The sequence below is a fragment of the Zonotrichia leucophrys genome, chromosome 1, assembly GCF_028769735.1.
Source record: "Zonotrichia leucophrys gambelii isolate GWCS_2022_RI chromosome 1, RI_Zleu_2.0, whole genome shotgun sequence".
NCBI lineage: Eukaryota > Metazoa > Chordata > Aves > Passeriformes > Passerellidae > Zonotrichia > Zonotrichia leucophrys.
In genome coordinates this window covers 8656054-8671891 of record NC_088169.1, presented here as the reverse complement: position 1 = coordinate 8671891, position 15838 = coordinate 8656054, and the positions used below count along the sequence as shown (strand labels likewise).

At 49.3% G+C, this 15838-nt stretch overlaps 1 protein-coding gene across 10 annotated transcripts in view; it reads right to left on the bottom strand.

Moving 5' to 3' along the window:
- Positions 1–15838, bottom strand: part of BCOR (BCL6 corepressor) — a 58654-nt gene that overhangs the window by 12851 nt on the left and 29965 nt on the right. For 8 of the 10 annotated variants that reach the window (XM_064706602.1, XM_064706639.1, XM_064706582.1 and 5 more), the window contains 4 exons: positions 11522–11803; positions 10778–11131; positions 4802–5130; positions 4208–4471 (listed from right to left, as the gene is read on the bottom strand). In XM_064706602.1, coding sequence (XP_064562672.1) covers positions 4208–4471; positions 4802–5130; positions 10778–11131; positions 11522–11803 — 1229 coding nt within the window. The remainder of the gene's footprint in view (positions 1–4207; positions 4472–4801; positions 5131–10777; positions 11132–11521; positions 11804–15838) is intronic. The other 2 variants (XM_064706656.1, XM_064706665.1) reach the window with 2 other exon arrangements.

Genomic DNA, 15838 nt, shown 5'->3' with positions numbered 1-15838 from the left:
CCTCTGCCTCTTGCAGCTTCTTAGTCAAACTAAGAACAGCCACGTCAGTGTGCTCATATGCATGATCCATCCTCATATTCAATGAGCTGCCCTTCTTATGTACTCCTTCTCCAGGAGAACAGCTCAGCATCTCCCAGGCCCCAAGAAGCAATATTCCCCCACCCCCAGCCTCAGAACACTGCCCTTGGGTCAGGTATTATATGCTGAGCCTTAACACTTCCCCCAGTATCACACCAGACCCCTGCAGTGGTGTCCATTCCTGAGCAGGATGCAGGAGCCCTGCAGGAGCTGTGCAGGGCAGGATGGGGCTCTGGAGCTCCTGCTTATCAATAATTGTGGCAGTGACACTGAGTAAGCCCTGCCTTCACCTCTGTTTAAATGCCCCCTCACACACCACTCACTTTGCTAATTTCTCTGCCTTCCCAGAAGGATTTAATAACAAACTGACAGCGAACTTCCCAAGCCCACTGTGGTGGTTTCAGCCCAGCCAGCAGCCAAGCCCCAGGCAGCCTCACTCACTCACTCTCACACTCACTCTCACTCACTCACTCACTCACTCACTCACTCACTCACTCACTCACTCACTCACTCCCCCAGCAGCAGGACCAGGGTGAGAATCAGAGAAGCACAAAGGGTCAAAGGTGGAAAACTCATGGACTGAGATAAAGACAGTTTAATAGGGAAAGCAAAAGCCATGCACACAAGCAAAGCAAAACAAGGAATTCATTCACTGCTTCCCATGGCTGGGTAGGTGTTCAGCATCTCCAGCAGAGCAGGGCTCCATCCCACTTGTAGTAACTTGGGCAGAAAAACATCACTCCAAATGTCCCCCCACTTCTCCCCCAACTTTGTACTCTGATCCATGATGTCCCAGGGTTTGAATATCCCTTTGGTCAGTTTGGGTCACCTGTCCTGGCTGTGTCTCCTCCCAGCCTCCCATGTACACCAGGCTCCTCACAAGTGTGGCAGCAGGAAAAGCAGAAAGGCCTTGGATCTGTGTAAACCCTGCTCAGCAGTAACAAAAACATCCCTATATTATCATCACTGTGTTCAGCACAAATCCAAAACACTGCCCCATACCAGCCACTGAGAAGAAAATTAACCCTATCCCAGCCAGAACCAGCAAATTCAGACACACACCAAAAAGCAACATGAGGCACAAAGACAGCCAGTGTTTCCTCTCACATCAAATTCATTACACAAGCCTTTTGTCATTTTTTTCTCCAAAAAGACTCTACGCTCCCTGTAATTCCCTCTTCACAAAAAGTAAATTACAGTTTTAAGACTACCATTATCTCAAGTCATTTGTTTCAAATGGGGAAAACAGAAGGGATTCTGGAGCGGCCATACACTGGGATGAGTTGGTAACATCCTGCTGAGGCATGGCCTGGCGCAGAAGCATAGGAAGGGAAAGGCAAAGCTTCCCACCAGCTTTATCAGAGATTTCCAGGGCTGAAGACCATTTGCTGCTCTGTCTCTAAGCAGCCTTGCTGCCGGCAGCCCTGCAATTTATCTGAGCAGACACCAGCCACACTTCCCCTTCAACATTTCACACTCGGGTCAGCTTTACACGCAAAATCATGTCCTGCTTCCTGCAGTGACCTGGGGCACATCTGCACCAGGACAGCAGGACAGAGCACTGGTACAGACAGCAGGACACGGGACTGGCACTGACAGCAGGACAGAGCAGTGGCACTGACAGCGGGACACAGCACTGGCACTGACAGCAGGATACAGCAGTGGCACTGACAGCGGGACACAGCACTGGCACTGCCAGCAGGACACAGCACTGGCACTGACAGCAGGACACAGCACTGGCACTGACAGCGGGACAGAGCAGTGGCACTGACAGCGGGACAGAGCGGTGGCACTGACAGCAGGACACAGCACTGGCACTGACAGCAGGACAGGCTCATGGCCTCGCAGCACTGGGGCTCCCCACGGCTCCAGCAGTGATACACACACAGCCTCTGCCAGCACCTCTGCGTGCTGAAGGCTTTGGAGTGGGATCTCTGCACAGCCTCAGGGCATCCCTGCTGCAAAGGCAGGCAGGCTGCCAAGGGCAGGCACGAGCTCATCCGGTCCCAGGGCAGCGCAGCATTCCTGCCAGGGCTCCGCGGTGCCCTGCGGTACCAGCCGCTTCCAGCTCCCGGGCCTGAATCAGCACTCAGCTCCCCCTGCACGCTGTGCCTGATGATGCAAACTCATCTGCCTCCCCTGCCACAGGGCTGGCAGAGGGCTGTGCCATCGCAGCAGCCAGGGAAGCCCCATGTGCCCACCAGAGGTTGCTGCCCTGCTAACAGGGGTGGCAGAAAACTGACCTGTGTACTTGCCATAGGTCACAGACCAGCATGGTACCTTGACTCATCAGATTTTTCTTCCTTTTTTTTTTTTTTTTTTTTTTACATAGAGGAATGTCTTACTTCTTGACCATTCTCATTCTTTGTGCAGACAAAGGAAATTCAGTTCAACTTTCTGCTGTCCCATCACTATTAAGAAAAAATCCCTCAGCTATGGAGGTTCCATGGATGATCCAACTATCCCAGCTCACCATGGGCCAAACACAGCTCCAACAGGGTGGCACAGCCACCCACCACTGAGCCTCAGAAAACACAGACAACATCTGATCCTGGCAGCAGTTTGGGTGCATGGACTGAACTCTTTCCCTGCCCTGCATTCCACCAGCAACAGAGCCAACTGCTCCACAGTCAGCACCACCTGAATAATCAAATTGAATGAGCTGAATATTTAAACGTATTAAAAACACGGTGTTCACTTGAACTTTTGGGTGAATTCAAGCCAGAAAATGAAAATCCCCAACCAGCTGATAATGGGAAGGCATGGTGGCACACAATGTTACTCTCAATGATACCTTGGTGAGCCTGGGTATCCTCAGCTTTCTGCAACCAGCCAATTTGATAGCAGAGAGCTCCTGCTATCACAGCAAATGGAGAGCCCTGGGCCCCTGCTTGAGCAGTACGTCAGCCCATCACTAAGTTTGGGAGCTGCTCCCATTGAGCTGTGCTCAGCAGACGTCCTGGCCACAGAAAGCCAAGTGCTCACGCATGCTCACCCTGACAGACCCCATGCAGGAAGAAAATACACACTCATAGCTGGGAGCACATGCTACAGCACATTTTGATTTTGGACCCACAGAAAATGAAACGATTTAAACCATGGAGAATTCCACAGCAGTGTTGTAACAACCACCTCTCCCAGCTAGAGCTGAAGTGCCCTGGGTTAGCAGAAGCCTTTGTCTAAGGTAAACAAAACCTTCCCAATAAACCCTGCCTTCCTGAGCTGGACAAGGCCTTGCTCCACACAAAGCTCTCTCCAGCTACACAAAGGGCATTTCAAGGTTTCAGCAAATCCCCAAGGCTGGGCAGGCCTCACCTGGACCTGGGCTGATGCCACCTTCCCACGTAGGCATCCAGGCAGCCCCCTCAGCAGCACAGCAACCCCAGCACAGCCATGCCAAGGGCAGCACTTGCTCTCTGCAATGAAACACCTCTGCACAGATCTGAAACCGAGCAGCAACGACGCTCATACCTACATGCCCACACTTCCCCAATAAAAATGCACTTCAAAACGGCCCAGCTAAGGGATTCATCGGTTTCTGATTTTTGTAGCAACAGGGGGCCCCTTTCATTAGACAACATTGTTCCAGCTACACCAAGCAGCTCCAGACGCCGAGCATAAAGCATGCAGAGTGCTCCTATGATGTGTCTGATCATGCAAGAGGACACTCTAAGCGCTACATCCTGTGTCACATACCAGATACTCCTTGGAGAGAAGAACAAAAATAAAACCCTTCTCCTAAACTACACGCTCTTCACAAACAACAAAAGCAGAAAACATACAGCTCATTAAAGATCGCCATAAAGATTACTTGGGAGGAAAAAAGGAAAAAAAAAAAAAAGACATTCGTTCTGTTTGCAGACGGTTTGTATCTAAAAGGAAGTGAGGGTTACCAGTAAAATTTTACCCTTTGCTCATTCCCGCGGGATGCTGCTCACCCTGCACCCCTGCCAGCTGACCCAGCAGTGCTGGGGAGTCATTGCCACAGCAACCTGCCTCCAAACCCCCACACCAGGGAGGGCAAAGCAGCAGGGGAACGGGGGCTACAACTTTCAGCGACCCAACCGAGATCCGCTAACTCTTGGAATCAGAAAGCTGAGCCCATGCCGGGGCGCCGGGGGAGCCTCACCTCATAGCCCAGGCGTGCCGCGCGCTGCAGCAGCGTCTCCCCCGCGTTCTTGTTGACGATGAGGCGCCGAGCCTCGGGGGGCATGGGCCGGCTGGGGGTGCTCTCCGGGCCGGGGCTGGCCAGGGGCAGCGCCGGGGGCTGCGGGAGCAGCGCGGGCGCCTGCGGCAGCCGCTCATACGCCTTCTGCTCAAACGGCTTGGCCGGCGAGGAGTCGCAGTCTGAGCTCGGCTCCGGTCGCTTCCTGACTTTCCTCGTTACCGGTACCTGTCAAAACCGTGACACCAGGGGGTTTTAATCTTTGTTTGCACAGTACTGTGACGGGACTGTGTTTTGTCAGCGAGGAATTAAGACTTTTCTACTGGTATTTAATTTTTAAAGGAAGACCCACTACGGCTTTTAAACACAAAATGCTTCACCCTTGTAACAGTGCCTTCAAGTTAGGTTAAGAAAAGCAAACATAAAATGTGCAAAGCATCCACAGACAAATCCGAACGCAATCCCCGCTACCCTGCATGCACAACAGTGCGTTAGTTTTAAGCAAGCTGGCTCTGCCTTCTCAGAGGCTGGTGGACAATTAAGTCTAAATAAAGATACCTTATCTTCAGCATTTTCGATATCTGTGGTGTCATCCCCTGTCAGAGATGACCTCCTTCTCCTCTCCTGCAGTGCCAAGTGTTTTGTTTTACACTGACGTTTCCCTGATGGCTTCTCACACTCGCTGTATTTCGGCATCAGAGATGCATGTTGGAAATCCTCCTCCTCGTCTGTGTACAGCCCATCTGTCTTCCGGCTTTCTTTAATTTTCTGCTGTTTGGCAGCCAACCTCGAGGCTGGAGTACAGCTTGGCTGAGCCTGCCTTTTGCTGTTTGCATTGGTGGATGAAAGGCTCTTCATGTGCGGAGACACCGGGAATACGGGCAAGCCTAAATGGGAAGGGAAAGGCATTACACATCGCATGGTGCGTTAAAAGGAAAACGCAGTGCTAGCACTTAACACAAGCTCCTCCACTGCTTAAGAGATCTACAATTACATTTTCAAATCGTTAATATTTTAAGTGTTCCGCATCCAAACTGCAAATAGCATCTCGCCCGTTGACGCTGCGCTAGCGGTTACTGGGCAATAATAAAAATCCCTGAATTAAATGCCCCACGCAGGTGCCGGGCAGTGCCAGGGCCGTGCCAGGGGATGCGTGCCAGGCCAGCTTGGCAGTGCCACAGCCCGGCCACCACGGGCAGAGTGGAACAGCTGCAGGGAAAAACTCCCCTCCTAACCTAGGACTGCCTGATGTGAAGGGGAACCAACTCCTCCAGCAGCCTGGGCCAGCCTGGCGTGTGTCAGTGCAGACACGGGGTTGGCGAGGGAAGAGGGGATGGGAAGAAAGGGGGGAGCATGGATCAGATTTTAATGGGGCAGTGTGCTGGTTTCGTATCATGGAAGTGATGTTTTGGGAGAGTTGGGAATGTTGAGCTTAGTCCCAAGACAGGGAACACCTCCTCAACAGCATTTTGACTTCAAAAACAAACCAAGAGACGACTACTCAAGGAGCTGTCCCTACAGAAGCTCTGTGCAAGCTCTCCATCAGAAAGCACAGGGATTTTGCAGGAAAGGCAATCAGATGGTTTTTCCCCCAAGAATAATTCAGAAGTGAGTCTTTCTGGGACACTGGGACAGTAAGGCCAGTGCTCTGCTGCCTGTGGCAGGATACTGGCAGGGCTGGGTTTTCTCTGGGGGTTAGCTCCAACAAGCTGGATCCCACAATCTGGGCCACATGCAAAAAGCATGGTTAGTTTTGGGGTTTTTTTCAGAGTGCAAGCAGGCTTACAACAAAACAAGGACAGGAAAGTTGACTTTTTATAGTCTGAATTTCCCTTGGGAAGAGAATTGAGGTGACCTCAGAACAAACTGCTATGCAGAAAAATTAAAGGCTGCTAGAAAGGAAGGGACACTTCAGCCAAACAATACCACACCACCAAGGGAAGGTGTGGAAAAAACTTTGAGAACTTGAAAGAGGCTCCCTTGCTCTGAGAAGTCTCTGAAGTGATGCTACTTTCATAACAGAAGAGATGGCAGGAGCCAATAAGCAGGTGCTCAGGGGAGAGACACCCCTACTTAACAAGATTCAGTCCAGAACCAGTTGGTAAAAAATAAAATAAAATCTAGAATCCTCTTGGTGGGCAGTTTCACACTTTAGTCTTCCTTTAAATAGATCTGTGAAAGCAACTCACAGAAGGCTTTCTAGATTAAGGATGAAAACAGAAATCCCTCAGTTCTTTTGAGCCACTTTCTAGAAAAAGACACATACCACGGCTTGCCAAGCAGATGTCAGGGAATTTATGGGACACATGATGTGCAGATTGTTCAGCAAAAATCATGTAAGTTTTTCAGGCTTTGCAATACTGAAGGAAGGCACCTAGTTGTAGGCTGAGCCTATGGATGCAAGGGTGTCTTCCCAACTCTGTAGATAGCACAAAGTAAGGAGTGCTTAATTCTCATGTTCCCAACTAACCTAACTGAGCAGCGTATGAAAAGCCCAATTCCAATACAGAAGTACCATCATTACCTACTTAATCACATACTAAAGGAAAAAAAAATATGGAAAAGATGGAAAGCAACAGCGAGGAGCTCTGGTGAGTGCAAATGGAACAAACAGCTGCATGCGGAAAAACTACAATAGAATGAAACACTCGCAGGTCTGGAGAAGGACAGAAATACTGAAAGGATGGAGGAAAAAAAAACCCACAGGAAGCTTATCTCAAAGAACTGCAGGCTTTCCCATGCAGACATGCCGAGGCATTGAAAGCAGAAGTTTAATCACCACAAAAAATGTGCTCTCCTGCCTGCAAACTCCACATCAACTCTGTGCTTCACTCTGACCCTCCACAGTGGTGACAGCAGGCACCAGGCTAAACGTGCACCAGAGCTGAGAGATGGAGAGCAGCTATGCTGTGCACCCAGGAGCTCCAGGATCAGTAACATTGCAAGAAGCCAGCACTACACAGAAAAAGCCAAGCACGAGCCTGGGAAATGCAAAACAGGGGCAGAAAAGCAGCAAGTGACTGATCCTGGAATCCCACCCCATCTCCCTGACCATGCAAAAAGAGAGAAGAAAAACAAGAGTGAGCAGGAATACACCTAAACATCCATGGAAAAAAAGAAAACCCAAACCAAAAACCCCAAGAACTCAGGCCTCTGCCTGATGTGGGCTGTGGCAAGTCTGACTCAGAGCAGGACCTGTCTCCCTTCCCACAGGAGCCGCAAGGTCCACGCGGAGCCACAGCTGCTGCCGCGTCACCTGAACGCTCCTTGTTCATTCAGCTGCCCCAGCAGCTGCCTCCTCTCCTCCTGCCTGCCAAGCCACACTGCCTGCAGTCCCAGGCAGCTCCCAGGGGCTGGCACATGCTTCCCAGTGGGCAAGATCCTCCTGGCTCCTCTCCTCAGGGCTGCTGTTTCCGCGCTGCTCTGGTTTTCTCCTCGCACAGCGTCAGCGGCTGCGGCTCCCGGGGGAGCATCAGGAGATGCTCCAGCAGCGCAGGGTTATTGCTCAGCTGGGACCCCAGCACAGGCCCTGGCTTCTGCCTTGGTCATGGGGCTGGGCAGGCAGTGTGGTGCCCTGAGGCAGCAGCATCCCCATGTTCATGGACCTGCTGCACGCCAGCACGGCAACATCACTTTGCAACAGGACCACAGAATCACAGAATGGTTCAGGGTTGGAAGGGAGACCATCCCCTAAAGATCATCCAGTTCCAACCCAGGGACACATTCCACTAGACCAGGTGGCTCAGAGCCCCATCCAACCTGGCCCTAAACACTTCCAGGGATGTGGCAGCCACAATTTTTCTGCGCAGCCTGTTCCAGTGCCTCACCACTCTCACAGACAAGAATTTCTTCCTAATAACCTATCTAAGTCTACCCCCTTTAAAATCCATTACCACTTGTCCTATCACTATATGTCCCTGTCAAAAGTCCCTCCCCAGCTCTCTTAGAGCCCTCTTTTAGGTATTGGAAGGTGCTGTGAGGTCTCCCCAGACCCTTCTCTTCTCTGGGTTGAACAATCCCAACCCCTCAGCCTTTATTCACAGCTGAGGTGATCCAGCCCCCTGATTATCTCTGCAGCCTCCTCTGGACCTGCTCCAGCAGGTCCATGTTTCCCGTGCTGGGGGCCAAGAACTGGACACAGCTCTGCAGGTGGGGTCTCACAGGAGCAGAGCAGAGACAGAATCACGTCCCCTGACCTGCTGCCCACACTGCTCTGCATAAACAATACTGGAGTAACAAACCCAGAAGTCAGAAGCCTCCACATTCCCAGAGATTTGCAGGCAGGAGTGGCAAATCATCCTGCTAATGTTAGACTGAATCTTCAGAGGCACAGAGGCACCCTCATGTCCTCTTACAGCCTGCTCCTTGGGATACAACCAGCTGCCCTGCAGCAGACACTGCCACAACTGCAGGCAGTGCCTGAGCACAGAGAACAGCTGTTCCCAGCCCCAAACTAAAAAAAAAGCTGCAAGTGACAGTGTACATTCTCATATTGTTAGTCTCTGTTTGTTTAAGGAAAGTCTGAGGACTAGTCCTGTGCAAGACAAACAAGTTGGAAGTCTCCATCCCCATGAGACTGTCATGCAGAGGATGCTCTGTCGCACAATGGGGAAAAATGTCCTCATCCCAGTCAACTAAGAACGAGCAGATTCAAAAGTTTATGCCTCAAGAGGGCTGAAGAAGCACCAGCAAAATTATCTGAATGACATCCAGTGTCTTTGCACAACAAACAGCAAGCCACAATTCAGTCAAGTTTATGGTTTTATAGCAGCTTCCAAACCCAAGAGTTTTTTCACAGCCACAGGGCAAGTGAACCTGAATGCCTTTGGGAACGGTGCATAAACTGGGAGCCACCTCTGTTCCTTTCCCAAGGCCATGAGCCTGTCAATGCCACAGGAAGGATTCCAGGGGAAAGTGAGAGCATCCTTACACAATACAGCCTCTTGTTAGTGACCCTGGTTTGATCTCTACAAGGTATTTCTCTCTGAAAGTACCAAGGTGAGGGGCAGGGGTGTTTGAGCCAATACCATGCTCACCAAGGCAGCACATAAAGCAAGGAACTAAGAGTCACAGCTCCTTTTTGTCCTTGGTTTGTTAAACAAAGTTTTGTTCTCCTACTGCACAAATCCTTTTGGATGGATCCTTCCCCATCAGTAATCATGAAAGCTTGGGGGTTTCTGCCCTCAGACAATCCTACCAAGGAGAAGGACAGATGAGGAGCTTTAGGACGGAAGGGAAGCTGATACTTTTGCCTGTGACTTTCAGAGACACTACCAGGGAAAATCTTCACTGGCACAGGATGATCTGGACTCGGTCCTTTCCATGGCATGGGACAAGAGGATCCACTCTCCTCATGCTTCCCTCTTTCAAGGGGATCTCAGCTGAACTATAGGTTAGGCCAGCTGGAATGTGAATGTGTCCAGGTGATGAAGCTCCCAGTTTGTGAAGGAGGAAGGAGCCCAAATGCCATACACACAGCTCCTGCTCCCAGAAACAGTCTTTCCTCAAAAACAAGCAGAGTGCTTGGAGAGGTAAGAGCAGGAAAAAAGAAAGAAAAGGGGATTTGCCCTGTGCACTGTGTGATTCCATTCCCTATCAGTTCTCCAGCCAAGCTACAGCAGCAAAATGTTGCAGGGAAGGAGAAAGGCACCAGAGCAGAAAATGTGCCCAGGGGCCAGGGACAGTGAGGACAGGAGAGTGACCTGTGTCCATCCCAGTGAAAATTTGGCAGACTGTATCCACAGCCTTTCCCTCAGGATAGGGAATCAACAGAAATGGGAGGGAGGACTGGGAAAAGAGGAAGTGAAGTGAGAGGTAAAGAAGAAGCCAAAAACAAGTCAAGGAAAGCTGATATGCTTTGAGGAAGCAACCCTTTAGGAGAGAGCTGCTGGAAGACCTCTGCCAAGGGGCCAGGAAATGGGGTGCAAGGGGTCTACAGGATGTGCTCAGGACAAACCAGCAAAGCATCCTTGTCAGGAGGAGGATGAGCTCTGCTCTTGAGCATATGGCCTGGGAAAGGCAGGGGAAGCCAGCAGTGCAGAGGTGCTGGAGGAGTTGGGTTCCCAAGATCAAGAGCAGCTGTAGCTGTGCTGATGCTGCTTTAGAAGCTCACAGCCCTTCAAACCCTATGTGGTTAAACACCCTTACACCAACTAGCAGCCAATCTGCTCCTTCTCTCACCCAAAAGCATGCCCATGTTTTATTCCCTCCCCAGCTCTCCTCTAGAGATAAACTTCATCTTCACATCATCTATGAAAATATTTAAAGCCAAAACACACACGCACACACACACACAAACACAGAGTTACACACACATACACAAACACATTTTCTGGTCTGACAAATATCAGCTACAGTGCAATTCTTAAAGAGGAGGTGTCAGTCCTTATAAAAATGGACATCTACAGAAATATATATATAGTTAAAAAATAAAGAAAGAAGAAAAAAAACTCTCGACAATTCCTTCACATCGGTGGCAGCATGCGTCACTGTAAATGCTAAAGCCAGCTGGTTTCCCTAGTAGTCTCTGCATACCTTGTTCATTGTCACTTGTTTTGAGGGACTCTTCAGACCAACTTCTATTGCTTTTGGCCTCTGACCTTTTCTTGGTGTGCCTTTCTTCTGTGAAGTCTTTGACCTTTGCAGTGGCCTCTGGCTGAACAGCCTCAGCTAAATCTTTCCTGCTTTGCCGGCCCAACTTGCCGGACGGGGATCTCTCTGGTGACACCTGCTGCTCCCATAGTTCCCTAAGGTGCTGCAGGTGACGCTGCTTTTTGGGATGGAGCCCTGTTAATTCAATGCACACCTTCAGGTTGGTCACCTCATTACAATTGGGCTCTTCTAAGTGGTTAGAGGAATTGTTTGTCATTTCCCTCTCAGGCCAGTCATCTAATGGAAAAATAACTAAAAATTAATCAAAAAGCCCCCTCAACTTAAAACAAAAGCTACATTTCACTTTCGGGGCATATAGTCTCAGCTTTAGCACCACACTATGCATTTTAAAGCTTTGCTCATTACGGGTTACATGCACTACAGTAACTTGCACTGCTGTGGCTACAGTGGCCAATGACTTTATCCTTACATTCCAAATTTTTTATATATACATATATATATACACATATATATACATACATATATATACATATATATAATTTAAAGTGAAATGACAGTGCTCACATTAGTAACTAGCAAGTTCAAAAATGGAAACACATTAAGCCAAAGGGACGTTCCTTTCACAAGACATTCCTTGAGAGAAACCAAAGCAAAATGCTGTCTTACCTTTGGAGTTCTTTTTCTTTTTTGCTTTTGATATAACTTCGTCCTGCAGTTCATCCACAAAGCTTTCATTTTGGCTGCCATCATTTTGCACTCTCTCACCAGAGTGTTTACGTTTCCTGTCCAGACGTGGACATGAATGTTGGCCAAAATCTTCTGTTGGCTGGTCTTCTGCCTTTTCATATACAGAATGTCTCTCTAAATAACATTTCTCATTTGAGAGATCTTTTTCCTCCGGAGTTTCAAGAAAGTGACCTCGGTTGTTTTCTGTACTAGAAAAGTTACCTAAAAATAAAAAACAAACAAATACCACAAGACCTAATAAATACGACACAATTCACTGTGAGAAGGCTTTGCTCTCTGATCTCTTCAATGTCATCTCCATCATGAATTACAGCTCATGAGGCATGCAAATAAACACAAAATTGTACTTGGGAACAAGTCTCCTCTGCCCAGCCTAAGGCGGCAGTTTTCTCAATAGTTAAGCACAAAACTCCCAAATGAACACTACTTTGTGTTGTTTTTACATTAATCTAAGAAGCACAATATTCACTATACTTGTATCCATAGAAACATCACAATATGCTTTTTTAAATAAAGAAACATCTTTAGATACTGAAAGCACAAACCCTTTTCAGAAAGCAAGTTCACCCCCTAAACTGTGGCAAGTAGCAATCCAGTTCAAAAACACCTTCTGATGACAACCAAGTATTAGTCCTCCCTTAATTCCTAATCTTTCACTAACTTCTCCCATCAAATTGCAGAGTCTGGCTTAAAAGCATTCATCCCTTTTTCTGGAGATATAAATGGGATACAGAACACGCACACACGGACACAGAAATACCACTAAGAATAGCTGTGATATTTTGCAAAAAAGCACTACTTTAATCCAAGGTTATAAAAAGGCTTCCTCACTTCAAGTAACCAACCAGTCACTGTACCTCACATGATCTCTGTCACCTCCTTTTAAAACAGACCTCACTTTTTTCTAGGAGTATTTCCAGCAATAGCAAGAGGGTGAGCTCTGAAAAGCTTACTAGAAACTAGTCTGACAAATTAGCCACAAAAACACCCATGCTGCCTCGCCCTCACCAACTTCAGCTTCCCTCCAATACTGTTTGCTCAAATTCAGAGACAGCCTATGCAATTTTAAATGGATGCTTGATTTAAAATTACACTTAATCACCATCTTGAGTAACGTTATTTTCCTGGGTTTAACCAAGCTAGCAAAGGCAAGGTTAGGCAGAGATGCAGTACAGACTTCAACACAGACAATCAGCTCCTATTTACAACTCCCACAAACAAGCTGGGGTTCTCACGTGTTTTAGCACTCCTGGCCAACCAACACTCCACACCTCTACCACTGTTTTACAAATTGTATGGTCCATCCTACCTCCCCATGCCTCACTGTCCCTTTTCCTCTTCCTCCTTCCTGCCCTTCCTCCTTCTCCCACCTCCCTTCCTGCAAACACATTTGCTGCTTTCCTACCTGGACTCCTGACAGCTCTGTTGCCCTTCCCTCCTGCAGATCCTCTCTTCCTTTTACTCAGTTTTTTACAGTTGCCCTGTCCAGCCTGGCCTTCAACTTCTCTTTCCCCTTATCAGGACTGACACTGCTCCCCTGCAACCCCTTCTCCCCTTCTGCACCCTCCAAGACCCACCACTGGCAAAGTCTGGAGGCAGCCCAACTCTATCCCACTTCATCTTGACGGCATCTTCCTACAGCACTGCCAGCCCCTCCTAGTTTCACGACCGTCCTCAAAATACCTTTTGTCAGCAATGGAAGGCGAGGGGAAGCTTCCCTGATGAGTTTTCTCCTCACCACAATCTGGAAATGGCTCCAAGTAGCACCAAGGGCTCTGGAAATGTTTGTCGGCACCAGAAGACACCCCAGCATAATTTCTGCACTGCTTGGGAAGCTGCCTGCAGGGCTGCTTGTAAAACAGCACAAGATATGGGCCAAGAAAAATCAAAACAAAAGCTGATTTTCTGCAGGCGAGCAGGCGGGAGGCTCGGGCTGTTCCGCTGCTCAGCGACGCGATGCTCCACAAGGCCGTCTGGCCAACACATGCTCCTTCCAAGACTTTAAAATGCACTTTGTCACACTTCTCCCAGCCAGCAGCGCTGAGATGTTCCAGAGAACAGGTATCTCAGCTTACTGTGGCTGTGCCCCTGAGTGGCAGAGTCCCTCCAGAGCAGAATGAATCTGGCAGCATCCTGTGCTCGCACATCTGGAACGAGGATGCCGCCCCACAGCTGTGCCCTATAACCACACCAAAAGCACCAGCAGTCCTGTTTCACACAGCATAAAAGCAGCTGGCTCAGACACGTTTTAAGTATCACAATAGAAATAAACGCATCTATCAGATTTCATTTTACATTTTTAATGCAATCTGCTATTTTCTTCCTTTCATAAGGAAACATTATACTTCTGTGGTCAGTTTCCCTGAAGAGATCAGGTAAGGGCACTCTCAGCCACACCCCTGCTGTCTTAGAGCCCTCTCATCTCCAGCAGCACCAACAGCCACACGCCATGGTTCATGCTGAGAGCCACTACACTGGGATAGCTTTCCTGCTCCTAACACTGTCTGGCCTGAGAAAAGGCAGGCACATCCTGACCAATTCCCAGAGAAGCTCTTGCAGGGTCAAAGGAAGTAGCAGGCTGTAGGGGGGGGCAGGGGGGGTGATGGTCCTAATCTTTACGGCTTGCAGGAAACAGCAAGCTAATTCCAGCCTGCCACCACCGAAAGCAACCTGCTGCAGATTAATTCCTGCTCTATCTGCGAGAGGACTTGGCACGGGGACGTCAAGCGCCGCTCGCTCAGACTGCGCTGAAAAATAAAAGAGGGGAGAGCCCTCGCTAAGAGCTTGTCACTGCCAGCCTTCCTCCGGGGCTCCACGTGCTGGGAAGAACAGCACACACCTACTGCGGCTCATCCAAAAAGCCCTGGCTGCCAGCGGCTCCGTGACACCTTGGCCGGGTGACGTCCCAGAGGGACGCTCAGGGGACAGAGCTCCAGAAATCCCTCCCAAGGGCCGCCCACTGCACACGCAGCTGTGCGATCCCTCTGTGCAATCCATGGCTGTGCAGTCCATGGCTGTGCAATCCTGCTGTGCAGCCCATGGCTGTGCAGTCCATGGCTGTGCAATCCCACTCCCGCAATAAGGCCATGAGGGAAGCGGCATCTCCATCTCCGCACACTAATCCCAATTGTGTAACCACCCTGCTCCGAGCGGGAGCAGCCCGGGAGCCGCGGGACGTGCCCTCGCCTGTGCGCTCCCGCAGCCGGATTTCAGCGCCAAAGCACAAAGGTCACTCCCTCCCTCGCTCCCTCACTCATTCACTCACGGCTGGGGACACCCACGGGCGCCAGGCTCTCCTCACAGCCTGCCCCGACACGTCGCAAGCCCAGAGGTTTTTCCTTTTCCCCCCCTGGCACAGCTGTGGCTGCCTCACGGAGAGCAGGTTCTATTAATATTTTACCACCGGATTCCGCTCCATCCTCAAACTGTTTTGCAAGCAACCGGGATCAGACGCAATGTCTCCCTCAAATTAAGATACAAATGTCAACAAGAAGCACGGCAACGTAAGCATAATGTGTGTGCCCAACAAGGAATTTATCTGCTTTTGTTCCCACCATCCCCCTTCCCGTGCCATGTATCTACAACATCCTTTTCTCTGCCTGAGGAAGAAAACAACAACGAAATACTTGGGAGTTCTCGTATCATCATTATTCAAACAGTGGCGAGGTAGCCAGAAACACAGGATAAACGCTGAGTTCTCATAGCAACACACCTCTATGAGTAAGGAGATTAAACTCTTAAATGTGTTCCCTCCTCAAGCCTCCAATATTTGCCAGTGTCACACCAGCTGTGACAACCAGCACCAACAATTCAAACCATTTCTCACTGTCCTACCAATCTAGAAACAAGGAAGATTTAAGAAGATGCTTCTTCACAGCTGTTTTCTGTCTGAAGCAATATCTTCTTAGTGCAGAGGTTACAATCTCACAAGGAGCAGTTACAGACATGCACAAACACTCTGCCCAAAAAACTTTCTTTCATTTTTCCATCTTCCTGTCGCTGTCAACTGCTGTCAACAAGGCCAGACCCTCCCAATCAATGCAAACAAGGAAACACATCTTAGTGTTCAAGCTGCAGATTCTTTTGTTCAAATAACATGGCAGCTAAAAACAGCCTTTCCTCTTCCCTGGAGCAACCTCTCATTGCGCTCACTTATATGCAAGGCACCCTTTATTCATCCAAGAACAGTAATGACTATCCAAATGCTAAAACCCAGTATTCAGCAGGAAGATCACA